The sequence below is a fragment of the Paroedura picta genome, chromosome 9 (assembly GCF_049243985.1).
Source record: "Paroedura picta isolate Pp20150507F chromosome 9, Ppicta_v3.0, whole genome shotgun sequence".
Lineage (NCBI taxonomy): Eukaryota > Metazoa > Chordata > Lepidosauria > Squamata > Gekkonidae > Paroedura > Paroedura picta.
Genome location: NC_135377.1, coordinates 60464555 through 60483969, shown reverse-complemented (window position 1 = coordinate 60483969; position 19415 = coordinate 60464555). Strand labels below are relative to the sequence as shown.

Sequence of the window (19415 nt, the reverse complement as noted above, 5' to 3'; positions counted from 1 at the left end):
CCTTTGGGTTTCCTGATACACAATACCCTTTCAATTTACAGATGGAATCCCATATAAGGAGAACAAGTTTGGGGGAAAGAGGAGGAAAGGTATTCCTACCTTCAAACCATTGCTTCTGAATGCTGTTGGTCATTTAAAATAAAAACCTTGGCATTTACATTGTGTCATTTTCCCATAGGAAACTATTTATTAGAAGTGAGCAGGCCAGCGTGAAGTTTCTCTTTCTTTCTGTATAATGCAATAAATTGAACAAATAGCTCAGACAACGCAAAAACTGATGACTGAACCAGAGAAAGTAATTTTGGAAGGAAGCGCCAGAGATGGATTCTGCCATCTCATCCTCAACCTACCCAGAACTAATATTGTGAGTCCTGAGAATATAAATTGGATCAACCATGTTAGAAAGTGCTGCAAATCTTTCTGATCTCTTTCAAAATATTTTGGGTAATGTCATTATCAGAGGGGGTGGGGGAGATTGTCCTTAACCTTATCCAAGGAGCCAAGCAAGCTGACCCCAGATTTCCCATCCTTGGACTCATTGTTTTTTCTTCCAGTAAGATGAGGTGACCCAGATGAATCAGAGGAAGATAAATGCCATCTTGGAAGGATAATTAGATTTTTCCTGCCCAGGAAGGGTAAGAGAGAGGCCACTGTCTGGGCAAATCCAATTTGTTTGACCTGAACAAAATTAAGGCTCCAGTTTCTGATGAAAGATGCAGGGAAGGAAGAAAAATAGTATTTCCCGTATCGCTCATCTGTTTGATTTTCAGTGTTATGTTGCAAAGGAAGCCCCATGGAGGTAAATACATCTTACATTAGCGTGGCACTGAAAATTTAGTTCTGATTAATGATCTAGAGAGGAAGGCAGGAAGAAGTGAGAGTAAGGCAGGTCTACATATTCTCCCCCATTAAGATTAAAATGTATCCCGTTACCAATGTGATTGTTGATCGGTGTTCATAGCTGAATAAGCCTGGATTTGCACATTCAGTTACTATGTGATTTGGTTGCTTTAAAATTGCCTACTCCTGATGCAGCAGATTAAAAACAAATTTGTTGGCATATAATGCCCTCCATCACTGTTCTGGGTAAGGAATGCAGGGGGTGGGGAAGACTCCAACGAAGGGCTAGCATCTCATTTCGTTTCAGTGTCAGAGTACCTTTGCTGGCATAAACTCATCTAGTTTGGCTCTTGTTCTACTAAGAAAAAGGGGGTGCTTAGCTTCTTTTCTAAAGCATTGCACTCTTCCCCTGGCAAGGAAAGATTGGACACAGATGATCCATAAAGGTCACTACTGTCTACATGGACCTGCATCAGCTCTTTGGAGTCTCAGGAAGAGGACTTTCGCATATACCTTTTAGCTGGAGATGCCTGGAATTAAATTTAAGACTTTCTCTGTGTGAAGTTAAAGCTTATTTTTCCCCACACTGCCCAAGTCCTACACTGGACTGTAATTTTTGGCCCATGTACTTTCTTGCCATCTGGGGTAGGAGTTGCAGTGTTGGAACCAGCAGCTGCACATTGCAAGAGTACTTCTTGTTGTTGTTTTTAATGCAGCTTAATTATAATGCCGACAAAATGCAATACAGGAGATATAGAGTCAACAATCATGCAAAAAAGGAACCTGTATTCAGAGGGGATCTCCACATTTCATCCCATCCAATCTCCAAATAAGAAATAAGATAACTTGGCATATGAATCTGTCGGGTTGGCCCTTAAAGTGCTCTTCTCCATAAGCAAAGTCTCCCACTACCAAGGCACAAAGCTGATTCCTTTTATTTGGGTGAGAAGAGATTTACACAGCTGCAGCGCTTCTCTGGGGTCCCTGTCACGCCCTGCCCCCCTTGTCTCCGCCAGCAGCTGGACGACTCGGAGCTCTGGGCGTGTCCCTGGCCTGTCCGCCTCCAGATAACCCGCCCGCCTCTCTTTGAGCACTCCGAAGTCAGCAGCCAGTTGTCAGTCAAAGCGTTGGTCTCTGGACTTTGGCCGCCGTGAGGGCGCTTCGTCTGCAGCACCATGGACAGCAACCGTCTGGAGCGCCTCGACGCAGCGACTTTCCTGCGCGCCTGGCAGCACTTCGACGCAGACGGTGAGTTTGATTTCGGAAGGGGGCTACGTGGGAAGCTGGCGCTCGCGTCCGTTCCAGATTGTTTTTGCCGCTCTGGTTCATAAGGAAGTTTTGTATTTCGGGATAATTCTATCTGATCCTCTCCTGCTTGGTGAGAGGCTGCTTGGTGAAGTGGTTAACAGCGGCAGACGCTGATCCTGAGAGCCCGGTTTGATTCTCCACTCCTCCATCTGCAGCCAGCTGGCTGACCTTGGGCCAGTCAGGGTTCTGTTAGAGCTGTTCTCCTAGAGCTCTCTCAGCTCCACCTACCTCACAAGGTGTGTGTTGTGGGGAGAGAAACGGAAAGGTATTTGTAGATTGGGAAGAAATGGAGATAGTGACAGATTTTATTTTCCTGGGCTCCAAGATCACTGCAGATGGGGACTGCAGCAAAGAAATTAAAAGACGCTTGCTCCTGGGGAGGAAAGCTATGGCAAATCTAGACAGCATCCTAAAAAGCAGAGACATCACCCTGCCAACAAAAGTGCGTTTAGTCAAGGCTATGATATTCCCAGTTGCAATATATGGCTGCGAAAGTTAGGCCATAAGGAAGGCCGAGCGTCAAAGAATTGAGGCTTTTGAACTCTGGTGTTTGAGAAGACTCTTGCGAGTCCCTTGGACTGCAAGGCGAACAAACCGGTCAGTCCTAGAGGAGATCAGCCCTGACTGCTCTTTAGAAGGCCAGATCCTGAAGATGAAACTCAAATACTTTGGCCACCTCATGAGAAGGAAGGACTCCCTGGAGAAGAGCCTAATGCTGGGAGCAATCGAGGGGGGGGGAAAGGGGGACGACAGAGAATGAGGTGGCTGGATGGAGTCAATGAAGTAGTAGGTGCAAACTTAAATGGACTCCGGGGAATGGTAGAGGACAGGAAGGCCTGGAGGATCATTGTCCATGGGGTCGCGATGGGTCGGACACGACTTTGCACATAACAACAACAACATTTGTAAGCCACGTTGGTTTAAGAACCATCTTGGTTTAGTGGTTAAAGAGGAGCACCAATTTCTAATCTGACCTGTGTTTAATTCCTCTCTCCTCCACATGCAGCCAGATAAATGACCTTGGGCTAGTCATAGTTCCCTAAGAGCTGTTCTTGCAGAGTAGTTCTTTCAGAGCTTTCTCAGCCCCACCTACCTCACAGGGTGTCTGTTGTGGATAGAGTAATAGGAAATTGATTGTAAACTGCTTTGAGACTCCTTTGGGTAGAGAAAAGCAGCATATAAGAACCAACTCCTCCTTCTACATTGGGTGTGGTAAAACTGGGTATTTTGGCTACTTGAAGATACTAAGCAAAGATATACCCTACATATGTTATAGTCATTGGGCTTGGGAGAGTGTAAGTCTGCACTGCAAACTGGTTTAAAGCAGATTTTACTACCTTCCATTGTGTATTAATTTATTAGAGAGACATATATTAACATCACACTACTGGATACGTTTAATGATTATTATTGTAGTAGTGATGGTGGCAATAGTAACACCATGAAATTGTTAATCAAAGTTATACCCTTTGCAGCCATTACTGTCAACAGAAGGGCCTTACTCTGTTCAGGATAACACAGTCAATTTCTCTCCAATTTAAAACATTTTCATATATTGTCTCCAGTCATAATTGTTTACAGCATCAACAGTGAACCCACTCCTAGATTTTAATCAGAGCTGTTTATTCTGTTTATTCTGTTTAAAGGGTACAGAGGAGAGCGACGAAGATGATCTGGGGCCAAGAGACCAAGCCCTATGAAGATAGGTTGAGGGACTTGGGAATGTTCAGCCTGGAGAAAAGGAGGTTGAGAGGGGACATGATAGCCCTCTTTAAGTATTTGAAAGGTTGTCACTTGGAGGAGGGCAGGATGCTGTTTCTGCTGGCTGCAGAGGAGAGGACACACAGTAATGGGTTTAAACTTCAAGTACAACGGTATAGGCTAGATATCAGGAAAAAAAATTTCACAGTCAGAGTAGTTTAGCAGTGGAATAGGCTGCCTAAGGAGGTGGTGAGCTCCCCCTCACTGGAAGTCTTCAAGCAAAGGTTGGATACACACTTTTCTTGGATGCTTTAGGATGCTTAGGGCTAGTCCTGTGTTGAGCAGGGGGTTGGACTAGATGGCCTGTATGGCCCCTTCCAACTCTATGATTCTATGATTCTACTTTTAAATCTACATTTTAATTACCTGATTAGCTGAGGCTGAATTAAACTGAGACTTTCAGTCCTTTTCACTAACATTAGTATTATATATCTAAAGCCCTGTGAACTTTCCAGACAAATTGTAGACTAGGCAGCTGGCAGCTTTTAAAGAAGAACTGTTTTATTATATTTTGCTTTTCACAACCCAAAGGACTCCTAAGGCGGCTTACAAATATCTTTTCCTTCTTCTCCCCACAACAGACACCCTGTGAAGTAGCTGGAGCTGAGAGAGCTCTGAGAGATGTGTGACTGGTCCAAGGTCACCCATGTGGAGGAGGGGTGGGGAAGCAAATCCAGTTGAGTCCAGTGCTCTACACTGGCTCTCTTGTTTACCGATTTTTACCCATGTTTACCAATTTTGTGTCAATGAAAAAATCTCAAAATGCAAACAGGCCACATGCATTGATTATATTCCTTCATTTGGTGATAAAGAAGGAATTCAAAGAGTTATTAAACTGTCAATGCTTTGTGTCATTTGCATTCAGATATAGTTGTTTTAAGTATATGTAATACATGCATATTCCTTTATTTTAGGCAATGGCTACATAGAGGGGAAAGAGCTTGACAACTTTTTCCATCATCTGCTAAAGACCACAAACCATGGAGTAAGTACTGAATTGTGAATGGAATTTGGAGGCCAGTGACATGTTTAAGACCAACTTTGTATTCCTACATAGTTGTCTTAATGGTGTCACCAGATTTAAGCTCTGTTCTATTGCTTCAGAACAGCCTACCCACCTGCATCTATTGCATTATGATAAGAAGCATGACTGAACGTCCTCCACCATGCAGATGCACACCTCAGCCTTCCTTGCACGTATGCCCAACTCTGGGTGTACATGCTGGTATCCCTTACCAACCCAAATTCTTGGGCTGTTGCTGCAAAGCCATTTCAGAGAGGAGGAGGAGAAGGAGAAGAAGGAGAAGAAGGAGAGTTGGCTCTTATATGCCACTTTTCTCTACCCGAAGGAGGCTCAAAGCGGCTTACAATCAGCTTCCCATTCCTCTCCCCACAACAGTCATCCTGTGGGGTGGGTGAGGCTGAGAGAGCCCTGATATTACTGCTCGGTCAGAACAGTTTTATCAGTGCCATGGCGAGCCCAAGGTCACCCAGCTGGCTGCATGTGGGGGAGTGCAGAATCAAACTTGACATGCCAGATTAGAAGTCCACACTCCTAACCACTACACTACACCAAACTACCACAACAGACACTTTGTGAGATAGGTGGGGCTGAAAGAGCTGTAACAGAACTGCTCTGCAAAAACAGTTCTTAGAGAATTTCGGCTAGCCCAAGGTCACCCAGCTGTCTGCATGTGGAGGTACAGCCCTGGCTGCCCTATGCCTGCTGCTCTGTCTGAAGGTGGGAATGTTTATCCCCATTTATCACCATGGTTCCCTGTTTACATAGTTATTGTTCACAGGTGCAACAACCTGATTAAAATATTCCCCCAGCTTGTGCTCTGAGGCCACCTTTTGCCACCAACTCATTTAGTTCCAGCAAATTGACGCAACCATCTTTGCTTATCGTGTTTGATGATGAACCGAGAAGCTTTAATGCATGTTACTTTGAAAAGGAACAGGAAGAGAAGCAGGTGGTTGTGCTTATTAGTTTTGCAGATGCAATGTTCGGGCTTCCAAAATCCGTTAACGTGAGGCTTTGTAAAAGAATTACAAGAATTACAAGAATTAAATGTTATTATTTGTAAAAGAATTCTTCTTTGGAAGAAGAATTTCTTTGGAAAAAGATATATGACTAAGTGAATAGTTAACTGTGCAGTGAACTATTTGCATGTCTTTGTTTCGTTTCTGTTTCATTTCATTGGTCATATTGCCCTTTTATTTTTATATATTCAGAACAGTTTATCAAAACAAGAAACAGCCTAAATCTAGTGCTATTTCTAAGAACCAGTGTAGACACTGCAAAAATAACAAATCTCCAATACTTTGCCCAAAGGGAATTTTGTGGACTCCACTGTGATTTGAACTGGGGCCACAAGGGGAAAGAAGGGATTCAACCCTCCTACTCAGTTTTCTAATTGAATATGGGGTTTTATTAGGCTTTTAATAGGGGAGCAGACAGGTTTTACAAGGACACTTCTGCTTCCTCTTTGAAACCACCAGAGCCTGATTTCAATCAGCTAAACCAAGCAGGGGAAATTGGGCTAAATTATTTCCTTCCTTTCTCTACAGCCCTCATTATGGCTAGATGCACAAATCACTTATTACACAATGACAGATACGTGTCATAGTCATATCTGGTGCAGCTTTTGGAATATGATCCAGAGTCCCCATAAACTATCTGTGAATGAGAAAAAAGTGAGATAGTTAATATTGTCATTTTCATAACCAACTTCAAATCTTGTACGATAAATCATGAGAAAGTGGTAAATTCAAGAGAGAAGAAATTCTGAGTGATCACCAGTTTATTTTATTTATTTACATTAGTTGTATATGTTTTTCAAATTAAAAGAAGCATTCACAATTAGCACATGATTAAAAAATTAGCATCAAGAAATTAAAAGGAATTTGCATTAAATATATAAACTAGGTTATGAGTTTAATTTAAAAGGCCTTCTGAAATAAAAATGTGAAACTGGAATGCTTAGCACAGAATTTGTCAACCAGGATTTTCTGAAACCCTGGAAGGGTTTCCTGAATGGGTGGAAGTTAATTTTTTATATATGTTTTTAATTTCTCAGACATTTATTGGAAGGTATGACCATATGTGGTTCACAAGTGCAACAACCTGTGAAGCCTGAAGAATGTTTGAGAGGTTTCTCAACAGAAAAAAAATTGAGAAAGGCTGGCTTAGTGAGTGAAAATTTAGATATAGTAGGTATCTCAGAAACATGGTGGGATGTGGAAAATATATAGGATACAGTTGTTCCTGGGTATAAGCTCTGCAGGCAAAACAAGGAGGGATGCGTTGGAGGAGGTTTTGCACTGCACATCAAAGAAGGCATAGATTCCAATCTTAGAAAATCAGAAGCTATATGAGTGGAAATACAGGACCCTAACGGTTACTTAACAAGGGGGAGGGATACTATCACCCACCTGGTCAAACCCTTGAGGTTGATGTTGAGATGGAGAAGGAAGTAAGGGAGATTACTAAATATCGTTGCTACTCTCACATTGACTGGGTAAACATATACTTGAGTAATGCTCTACAAATGGAACAGAGAAAGAATATCAGTGCCAAAACTACTTCCCTGCAGACAAAGCACCTCAGTTCCAAAACACTGTGACCCCAGATAGTGCTACAGACACAGAGTGGTTTTTGGATCTGCTTGGTTCATTTCCCTTCCTTCCTTCCTTCCTTCCTTCCTTCCTTCCTTCCTTCCTTCCTTCCTTCCTTCCTTCCTTCCTTCCTTCCTTCCTTCCTTCCTTCCTTCCTTCCTTCCTTCCTTCCCCTTGCTAGAACCATCTGTGTCTTGCTGCTAGTTTTACAAGTAAAAGCACAGAGCAGAATATATTACGGCTGGGGGACTGATTCTCAGGCTTTTGCTTTCCGTTCTGCAGAGCATCATAACGGAAGAAAAAGTTCGGATGGTAAAAGAACACTATATGTCTGCTTTTGACGTGACTGCCGATGGACGCTTAGAGATACAAGAGGTACCCGACTATCTAAATGTAGAACAGAGTACCAAACAACTATTAAAAAGAACCATTCTTAGAAACTTGTAGATTTGAATCTTTATCCAAATATCATTTGAACTGAAGCAGTCTGTAGTTGATTCTAGAGCTGTTTCTATTTTGGCTACTTAATACAAGACCCGCTTTATTCAATCTATACAGATTAGTTAAAGAACGGTTGAGGAGGCTGAGGAGACCGCAGAAATATAATTGAGGCTTTGGTATTTCAGCTTGCCAGCATGCTTTTGCCCGAGGATGAGAACTTTCTCCTGCTGTTCCGACGGGAAACGCCCCTGGACAACAGCGTGGAGTTTATTCGGGTGGGTATCGATCCCTCCTTGTCTGCTGCTGCTTCTAAGTGCTATTAGATTTTTATTAAATCAAACACACTTTTAATGAATTCAATTTGGTTTCTGTCTAGGCTATACTCAAACTATTCTTGATGGAAACCCACCCATAGTTTTTAACCAGGTACATCCCAGTCATGAGTTTGTGAAGTCGGTTAGGTCACAGAGTCTGAAGGTTAGAAGTCAGAGAACCTAGGTGAGGGGAGAGGAACCCCGCTCTTGTTTCCCTCCATGCCTCACCCACTCATTTCTGCAGATTATGCTTCTATTTAAAGGAACAGGGCCTTTTTTTTCTCCAGTTAACTCTGCTTTCCAGTTACTGCACAAGGAACCAATTTAGACCCAGATACCTGCAAGCACAGGTTGCAGAGAAGGAAGCCACGGGCAAGGGAAGATTGAGTATCCTTCCTCCCTGTGCCCCCTGCCCTGCTATTTTAGAAATTAAACCTTCACCCAGCCATTTAATGAATGGGGCAGAGATCGGCTGCTTTCAGGTGCGGTGTGTATCTCATTTACCATCTCTTTATGTTCACTGTGAACGTATTTCCTGTGGAAGAGGCAACAAGCCTTCTGTTTCCACAGATGGCCTCTGGAGAATTTCCCCGTCAGCTCCTTCTGCTGCATATCAAATTCTAGAATTCCAGCTTTCTCTTTGCTTATATCAAAAGGCCCTAGTCAAGTACTGTGTAGCAGTGGGCTTCGAATATTGTAAATAATACAGTCAGCCCAAACATAAGAGAGGATTGAATGCGTCAAGTCATAATAAAATAATTTGTCTCTGGTTCTTCTTGCTCGGATCTATCTTCTAGCTTGGATCTATCTAGCATTTTGGGGACCGCGGGCGAATTGAGTGAACACTGTTTCATTTGGCCTTCAGTACTGCACTAACATGACTATCATCGAAGGTACCGCAATACCAGGACAATTACTGATCGATCTGTGCATTCTCCTCCTTGGGAGAAGATGGAATAACAGCAGAATTGGTTGACTTTTTTATAATACTAAATATTTTACAGAGCTCATCTCACTTTGGATAATACATTTTCCATGTGCTTTTGCAGCTGAAGATTCCTCTGCGAAATAAGAAAAAATGCTTCCAAGGTGCACCGAAAGGTGCATTATCCCGTGAGAGGGGAATGAGCTTATGGAACTTCAGAACTAGATTTCTCTATTTCACACAGAAAAGTCTAGCTTCTGAAGCACATGGAAAGTGCAATATCCAAAGTGTGTGGAATGAGCCTTAGGAATGCCAGTCCCCACGTGAGACCTGGGGATCCCCTAGAATTATTACTCATCTCCATACTAAACAGGGTCTTGCATTTCCTTTTTAAAAGTGTGTGTGTGTGTGTGTGTATATATATAATTTTTTTAATGGTGCTATCTTACTATAATGTGTTTTTCTTTCAGATCTGGCGTCAATATGATTCCGACAGAAGCGGCTTTCTTTGTGCTGCTGAGCTCCGAGTAAGTTTTCAAGAGTCCTCTCATGCTTGATCATTGGCACACCTGAGAAATTTCTTGAATGGCTTCGAGTGAAGTCATCAGATCATTTTCATGTACTTTTAAACTTCAAGAGGAAGGATATCACTACATCATTATTTTACCTCATTCCTCTCCCCCAGTAAGAAAGCCCTACCGGTGTCCCCAACCACTGCTAAATTGAACAGGGCAAAGGACTGAAGTCAGAACCCAGAGGTGGCCCTCCTGGCCTCCCTAGAAGGTATCATCTTGGTAATGAGCACCAAGTTGCAAATGAAAGGGATCTTTTCTTTCTTATAAATGAAAAAGATCTTTTCTTTCTATGTCCTCATTTTTGTTTTTCAATTACAATAAACAACATGACCTGTCCATGAAGTCCAGACATTATTCCATTCTGTTTAGGTTGAGAATATTTTGGGTTTTTTTTACTTTGTATTCATTAATATTTATTAAGGATACTGAACGAAGTTTTAATCCAGTGGCACCTTTGAGACCAGAAAAGTTTTATTCAAGGTATAAGATTCAGTGTGCATGTATACAAAGTCTTAAACGTCCCACTGGACTCAACACTTTTGTTCTGCTGCTTCAGACCAATGCAGCGACCTGCCTGAATCTATTTATTATATTAACAGAGAAGACAGAATAGTGATTTGAAGAACATTTACTGCTTTTATAAATAAATATGGCTTCCCTAATTTCACTTATCCAGGTGTAATAGAGAAGGTAAAAGAATGAGCTACAACTCAAATTCACTTTGCCATGAACTTAGTACATGACATTTGGCTACCCACTGTCTCTTAGCTCCAAACCCTTAACTACAGCATGGAGGAAATTATGGTGACTAGCTTGAAGGGACTATTGTATTACAACTAGACCATGTATATGATTCACTTTGGGTCATCGTTCTTTGTATTCATATACCACACTTCAAACATTTTTGAGTCCTCCTTTATTATGGGATACATCAATACAGGTTTGTAGGACTACATGCTAAATTTTCTCTAACTATCAATAGAGCTAGAGCACATAAACAATAAGTACATACCAACAAGTAGCTTTTCACATTTTGGCTTTATTCTAAACCAGGGGTGGCCAAACTCTGCCAACATGCTGGAAGGGGCTTGTGATAATTATAGTCCATGGTCATCTGGAGAGCCACAGTTTGGTCTAAACCCATTCAGAATGCCTGAGTCCCATCTTGGTTTTTTGAAATTATTTCTAATATATGACAGTCTGTTATCCTTCCCTCTGTCTGCAGAACTTTCTACAAGATCTTTGTCGTCAACATGGAAAAAACATTTCTAAGGCAAAATTGCAGGAATATACCGACACCATGGTAAGCCAAAAGCATCTATTATTTGCATAATGTAATAATCACAATACATTCTAAGAAAGACTGTTGTCCTGATAAGCTTGGAAAATAACAAATGGACAATACTGGACAAATTTTAAAGTGTCCTACTGGACAGGAAACAGAGATTCAGTACCTCATGCTACCCCATCACTACCCCACAGGTAGAGTGAACGTATAAATACTTGCTTGTAAATAATTTGCATCTTCTTGCAGCAGTTCAGAGTCTCGGTTAATTTTGGATGAAGAAAAGGGGGTTATCAGAATGTCAGTATCACTCTCGTCAAAACTGGGAATGACTCCCATTAAAGGGAGACATAGAGACTGAACAAACTGGCGACAAGAGTGAACCTCATAGACCCCCCCCCCCAAGCATGTATATGTTTTAAAACCTTTGTATATATTACAGGTTTGAAACCTAGCTGTAATTTAGAATGTATGGGGGTAAACAGCTGATTGACTAGTAACTTCCTCTCCATTACAGAAAGATTAACATTTTAGGACAATAGATCTCCCAAGGACTTGGCAAAAATCTCTACAGTTTCCAGTATCACTTTCCATACATTCATTTACCCTAATTAGTCACTTCTCTCTAACCTAACTGACTGAAACCTGTCCTTGCAAAGTAAACCTTGTGCCCAGTGTTCAGTAGGCTCCACCTACCAAAGCAGCCATTTTCTTCAGGGGAAGTAATCTCTGTAGTCTGAAGGTCAATTGCAATTCCAGGAGATTTGCTGGACACACCTGAAGGCTGGCAACTCTATGATTATAAAACGAGATTGCTAAAAAATATTTCTAATGTGTGTATCACAAAGAAAAGAACATGGGCTGCTCTGAGCCCACAAGCTGCTATCTTCTGCCCAGGGCGGGGGCTGGACTTCTCCCAGAACTACCTGTGGATTTGGCATCCTAGAAGAAATGGTAGCTTCAGGGGGCAACCTTTAGAGCTTCACATCCTTGCTGAGCTCCCTCTCCTCCTTAAATTCTGCCTTCTCCTAGATCTGTCCCCTAAATCTCCAGGAATTATCTGAACTAGATTTGGCAACCCTATCTAAATTCCTGAGGTCAGTTCCAAAAAAGCAACAGGAGAATGATTTCTCACATTATAAGAACACTGGATTTTTCTCTGCCTATATGGAAGACTGAGAGAAAACCTTGGAATGTCTGAAAACAAAGCACAAGATGAATTCATTTCCACCTTGCATTCACTGCCAAATCCCTGAAATGAAGCAGCGACTGCCTTCTGACTGAAAAATGCAGTAAGATAACAATGCTGTCAGCAGGATTTGGCTACAAAGCACTCAGATTCCTTGGTAGAATGTCTTTCAGAACAGCAATAACCTGATCTGAATAGCCCAAGCAAGTCCTGTCCTGTCCGATCTCAGAAACTAAGCAGGGCCAGCCTTGGCTGGTACCCAGAAGGGCGACCTTCAAGGAATAGCGGGGTCATGATGGGGGGGACAGGCAATGGCAAACCTCCTCTGAACATCTCTTGCCTGGCTACGTAATACATACCATGTGATAAAGAATTAGTAATAATAAAGAACAGCAACATTCCCCTTTATGCTCAGTTTCTTTACCAGCTCTCCTTCCACTAACATGTTTCTCTTTTTGCCTTTTAGATGAAGATCTTTGACAAAAATAAAGATGGACAACTGGACCTGAATGACCTGGCAAGGTAGATTTCAATGATCCTGGCAAAGAAGGGTTTTAAAGAATGACCTTGTTGAAGCTGAGGGCTTCTCACCAAAGAGGCAGGGCAGATAGGTGCAACTGCTGCTGTTGCTAAATCTCCATGCTGTGAAAAAATATGCCTGTTGAATTTCTGCCTGGTACTGCAATGCTAAAGGTAGCGCTCTTTTAACATCAATTTTAGAAATGTCCACCTGCTCTCTTTGATTTCTATGAGCATTGCCTGTCGTTTGGCTTTTTCCTTTTAGGATCCTGTCTCTGCAAGAGAATTTTCTCCTTCAGTTTAAAATGGACGTAAGTAGTGGTAGTTTTCAGTGCAGTTTTAGTCATTCTTTGTATGTGTGTTCATGTGTGCGTGTTTAAGACAGTTTTTGTTTTGTTTCTTTAAATCTGAGTTTCTGCAAGTGATCTGGGATTTGAATGGCTTTGCCTTTTATATACATGTTTTGCTATTATGCCAATAAAGGTATTTGACTTTGACTTTGAAATCTGCTTTTCCTTTCCATTCAGGCTTGTAGTACAGAAGAAAGGAAAAGGGATTTTGAGAAAATCTTTTCTCACTATGATGTCGTAAGTTTTGTGTGCGTGTGTGTTCTGGTCATCAAAGGGCACATCAAATCTTACAGCCCAACTATAGGATAATGTGCCAGGACCTTGCTGCTGGTGTGTTTCCGCTTCTCAGGGCACTGCAAGCAGCAATGGCAACAACTTGCCATGTTGGTGTTTGCCCCAGACTCCTCACATGGCATGGCAGTTCCCTGTAAGGGAATGGCTCTTGTGTTCTGGGGGTGGAGAATGGGCAGAGCTTCTGAGTCTCCTGATACTTCCAGTCTTAATTGAGCCAATGTGGTGTGGTAATTAAGAGCAACAACCTCTAATCTTCTCCATATGCAGCTTGCTGGATGACCTTGAGCTAGTCACAGTTCTCTGAGAGTTGTTCTTAGAACAACTTAGTTGCCTTTCATGTGCCGATCCATCCTCTACCATCTGAGTCTACCTCATGTATGTGATATTACTAAATTAGCAGCGTAGCATAATGTTGGGAGATCCACAAGTACACACATGAAAACAGATGTAGCAACCTTTGCACACTCTTCTGTATAATATTTGAACTGGCTCTGAAAGCCATCTTCCATGCCCAAGTGATGTAAATACCATGACAGAGTTTCCCATAGGGTTGTCAGCTCCAGGTTGGGGGGGAAACCTGGAGACTTTGGGGGTGGAGTCTGCAGAGGGCAGGGTTTGGGGCTTTACCATATCTTCTAAGCAACTATTTTCCCCAGGGGGAACTGATCTCTGTTTCCTGGAGATGAGCTGTAATTCCAGGGGATTGCTGTGTGTTCCCCAGAGAAAGACAAGGAATACAGACTTCCTTCCTTTTTGATACATATAAGGAGGCACGTAGACAAATAACATGATTTCAGAGGTAAAAAATGATGTCAGAAAGAGGGAAGGCAGAAAACTATTCCTTGATGTATTTATTTTTATTTCACAAATATTTGTGGATTTTCATATATTCCAGAGTAAGACAGGAGCTCTTGAAGGCCCGGAAGTGGATGGGTTTGTTAAGGATATGATGGAACTTGTCAAGGTAACCTCCTAATGGTTTGTGTGTTCTGTGTCCTGTCGTTTGATGGCTTATTTCAACAGTTTAAAAGCTCATGAGGGCACAGAGCTTAATGGGGGCTAGTTCTTTCACGGAGCAATAAAAGAGTGGGCAAACTCACTCCCTGTTGACTGCTTACCTGGATAAACAGAAGATACCAGGAAACTGTGGTAGAGATTTAGCTTTTTTTATGTGCTAAATGACTCTGGTCAGGCCTAATTCAGGTCCAGGCATGCACTTAAGAAGCCACAAGTATCTAGTTAGCATTCCTATAGCGGAGCATTTATCTCCCGGCAAGAAGTACACCTCAATGTTTTGAAATTCATCTTGGGTGTAGTACACAAGTATCTTTCTATTACAGCCTTTGCACTTGCGGCATTAACTTAAAAGAACAAAAGAACAACTTAAAAGAACAACAATTCTTATACCAAGAATTAAACTTAATTGGTCTTCAAGGTGCCACTGGACCAACACGGCAATTCACCTGCATTAGCAAAACAAAACAAAATGTGATCCAAAGATACCCAAAGATAAGCAGGTTTCACAAGATAAAGCCAATAATTAGTGCAGACATGTTACAGGTTTTTAAAATCAGCTTTCAACATTAGCTAGCTGTCTCTCTTGCGCATTCTTGGGGGACAAATTAACATAACTTCAAGTATCATATACCTTTATTTCTCTTCTTATCTTAACTATATGCCAGCACACTCTTGTTACTTTTGATATCACAAAGAATAAATATAATTACAAGTTTTTCATACCTGTGAATTTCTGTTGGCTCTGAAGCGACATACCCCCTTCTTGGAACAGTATATTTGCTATTTAGTTGGATATCCTTCGCATTCTCAGCCCAAACACATATTGTATTTATTGAGATATTATTTTGAATCTGCTGGAGGCCATATAAGCATGTTGCTCCCTTTATTTTTGACCCCTCTCCAGGGCTATTCTGTTCTGTACCTTATGATAGGGGTAGTCAACCTGTGGTCCTCCAGATGTCCATGGACTACAATTCCCATGAGCCCCTGCCAACATTTGCTGGCAGGGGCTCATGGGAATTGTAGTCCATGAACATCTGGAGGACCACAGGTTGACTACCCCTGCCTTATGGAATACCCACTCGGCATGGTTCACTGGGAGACGGGGCCAGCTCTGTTTCTAGCCCGCTGATGCATCCTTCACAATCTCTCTGGTCCAAACCATCCAATGTACACCAATATCCCCAGCCACATCTGTAGCAGTTAAAATACAGGGAAGCCTCTGGAGCAGCTCCACTGTGTCCCAGGTGGCTCTGAATGCACTCTGATCATTAACTATTCACAGTCTGCCTTTCTCACAGGAATCGCTGGGCTATTTGGAGCTTCCAAATCCTTCTCATTGGTGCAGGGACTCATTTCACGTACACACAGAGATTGTATGTCAAATGGAGCATTCTCGTCTCCATCACAGAAAAGAATAAGAAGCCACCAACACAAGCAGATATTGTAGTCATCCTGTATTCCTTTCTGTAATCTGCCTCATCATTGGCGCGTTTTTTAAGCCAAAACACAACCTGATGACTAGTTGGTATAATTATGAAATGTTATTAACCTTCATCTATATCTCTTTCCGGCACTGAGGCTTACTAAGTAGTAATACCATATATCAGGGCAGGGTGATGACACTGTGGCTCTCCAGATGCCCATGGACTACAATTCCCATGAACCCATGCCAGTCCATGGAGATCTGGAGAGCTACAGTTTGGCCAGCACTGCCATATATATTTATACCATAATCTCCTGCCAATTCTCTCCTTCTCTCTCTGTAGCCTAGCATTAGTGGCACAGACCTGGATAAGTTGCGCCAGATACTTCTCCGCCACTGCGATACCAACAAGGATGGGAAGATTCAAAAATCTGAACTCGCCTTGTGCCTGGGAGTTAAAATGACCCCGTAGACCTCTGTGAGCCTTTTCCTACAGCTTGCCCCTTTTGTCCTCTGTAATCCTGCTGGTTGGTGCTGGCAGAATATTCTCAGTGCTGTGTTTATAAACTGTGTTAGTTGACTGAGTCGGGAAGATAAGAGCAGCTCACCATTGGGAGGAATGTTCATTTGTAAGGATGCAGCCAAATAGAAAGCATTTATTGAGCAGTAACTTGTTCCATGCTTTTTCAAATGGGCTGTTATCCATGGGATTTCAGATGGCTTTTGTAAGCATGCTCATATCCTCAAACCCAACACTCTGTCTTTATCAGATTCTTTACCAGAACTGCTGTTGCAGAACATTGAATTTTATTGTGTTCTAATTCCTAGGCTGAAATTAAAGCCCCTCCCCCTTTTATTCCCTTCTCGTTGCTTGAAATCTGTGACAACTACTTGATAAAAGAGATTTGATGTATTTTTTTAAAGGCACATGAGTGGTATGATATCAGTTGCAGCTCTATGTATTTGTTTAAGAATAAAAGCAGCCACTTAAGTGGAGAGGGATGCGTCAAACAACTAGTCTCTTTTAATTATTTCTTTTTACGACTGGAAAAGTGTCTGCCATTCATCACTAACCTTGACATATTATTTTTCCAATGTTTTTGTGAACTACAACTGAACTCAAAAGGACTGATTAGCTGTTTTAGGAAATAATTATCATACTCCATAATTTGGATATTATGACACAGTTTACTAATTTGCCACTAATTTATTTTCGCCTTATATCTGTACTCTTATGATCCTAGTTACATTTTGTCTGAGGAAGAGTGCCTGTACTGGAAAGCTCACATCTTGAATAAATCTTTGTTGGTCTTAAAGCTGCTATTGGACTCAATTTTTCATTTGCTACTCTGTACCAACACAGCTACCCACTTGAATCTGCCTGGCTGCCGGTTAGCTTCAACTTGCTCCGGAGCCTAGGTTATCCCTTTGGCTATGACTCACCACTCTTTTGGCACTGGATTGCAAATCATACAAAGTTTCTCCTATCGTTTCGTTCTCACCTCTCTCTCTCTCTCTCTCTCTCTCTCTCTCTCTCTCTCTCCGTATTTGTTCCATATCTTTTTCCATATCTTTTTCTTATTGCTCAATATATTTTCACAATATTTGGAGAAACTATCTTTGCTGGTTTATTCCACTATGGCTCCTTGTATTTTATTCATGTGCTGTATGATACAGTGGACATTAGGCGCAGGGTGAATGCACGGGTAGAGAATACTCATGAAAGTTTGATGAAGATGTTCATTCTTAAAAGGAATAACCCCATAAGATTAATAGCAGAGAGTAAACTGTATCAATCTATTAGAAGAGAAGCAAGGGGATGATTACGGCCCTTTGAAGGCTAAGATTCATTGTGGCATAAGCTTTCTCAGGTTTGCTCCCACTAAATCAAAAGCAGGCATCAATCTGCCAAATATTTTACAGGCTTCTTGCATCTGACTCTCTGAACTCTAGTCCATGAAAGATTACGGTCCCAATAAATTGCTTGCCTTAAGGTGACTCAAAACTGGTTTTTTTGTTGTTTTTAAGATGAGATCCCGGAGGAGATGAGGGCCCTGTCAGAACTCACTCAGTTCCACAGGGCCTGCAAGACAAAGCTCTTCCATCAAGCCTCCAGTTGAGGCCAATGTGAGCACTTACCCAGCATGCTCTTCCCCCACGCTTTTCCACCCCTCCCTCCCCATTGCATTTAGGGCTGTGTCCAGTCCAGATGTGGTAAACAGCATTGATGCTTAAATCTTAGTTGTAACATATAACACGTGTGTTAAATGTTTTTACCATCTTAATTTTATTGCTATTTATCATTGAAAGGATTTGATGGTCGATGTACAACGGCCCAAGACAACTGGTTTGAGAGGAATCGGCTTATATATTGAAATCTAAATAAATCATAGAATCATAGAATCATAGAGTTGGAAGGGGCCATACAGGCCATCTAGTCCAACCCCCTGCTCAACACAGGACTAGCCCTAAGCATCCAAGAAAAGTGTATCCAACCTTTGCTTGAAGACTTCCAGTGAGGGGGAGCTCACCACCTCTTTAGGCAGCCTATTCCACTGCTGAACTACTCTGACTGTGAAAAACTTTTTCCTGATATCTAGCCTATATCGTTGTACTTGAAGTTTAAACCCATTACTGCGTGTCCTCTCCTCTGCAGCCAGCAGAAACAGCATCCTGCCCTCCTCCAAGTGACAACCTTTCAAATACTTAAAGAGGGCTATCATGTCCCCTCTCAACCTCCTTTTCTCCAGGCTGAACATTCCCAAGTCCCTCAACCTATCTTCATAGGGCTTGGTCCCTTGGCCCCAGATCATCTTCGTCGCTCTCCTCTGTACCCTTTCAATTTTATCGACGTCCTTCTTGAAGTGAGGCCTCCAGAACTGCACACAGTACTCCAGGTGTGGTCTGACCAGTGCCGTATACAATGGGACTATGACATCTTGTGATTTTGATGTGATGCCCCTGTTGACACAGCCCAAAATGGCATTTGCCTTTTTTACTGCTGCATCACACTGCCTGCTCATGTTTAGTTTACAGTCCACAAGTACCCCAAGGTCTCGTTCACACACAGTGCTACCTAGAAGCGTATCCCCCATCCAGTAGGCATGCTTTTCATTTTTCTGACCCAGATGAAGAACTTTACACTTATCTTTATTAAATTGCATCTTGTTCTCATTTGCCCATTTTTCCATTGTGTTCAGATCTCGTTGAACTCTGTCTCTATCTTCCGGAGTATTTGCCACTCCTCCCAATTTAGTGTCATCTGCAAACTTGATGAGTAGTCCCTCCACCCCCTCATCTAGATAATTAATAAATATGTTAAAAAGTACCGGGCCAAGCACCGAGCCCTGAGGTACCCCGCTACTCACCTCTCTCCAGTCTGATGAAACACCATTGACAGCAACTCTTTGAGTGCGGTTCTCTAACCAATTCCCTATCCACCTAACTATCTGAAAATCCAGATTGCAGTCCTTCAACTTATCCATCAGAACATCATGGGGAACCTTGCCAAAAGCTTTACTAAAATCCAAGTAAATGACATCAACCAAATTTC

The 19415-nt window shown here is 42.0% G+C and overlaps 1 protein-coding gene across 1 annotated transcript; it reads left to right on the top strand.

The window, feature by feature from the left end:
• The first annotated feature begins 1895 nt into the window (after window positions 1-1895).
• Window positions 1896-17191, top strand: SCGN (secretagogin, EF-hand calcium binding protein). Its single transcript, XM_077352985.1, has 11 exons — window positions 1896-2088; window positions 4824-4894; window positions 7810-7902; window positions 8154-8243; window positions 9678-9734; window positions 11008-11085; window positions 12723-12778; window positions 13041-13086; window positions 13303-13362; window positions 14315-14383; window positions 16206-17191. The coding sequence occupies exons 1-11, from the start codon at window positions 2016-2018 to the stop codon at window positions 16332-16334; spliced, it is 822 nt and encodes a 273-aa protein (XP_077209100.1). The 5' UTR covers window positions 1896-2015; the 3' UTR covers window positions 16335-17191.
• Window positions 17192-19415: the final 2224 nt, after the last annotated feature.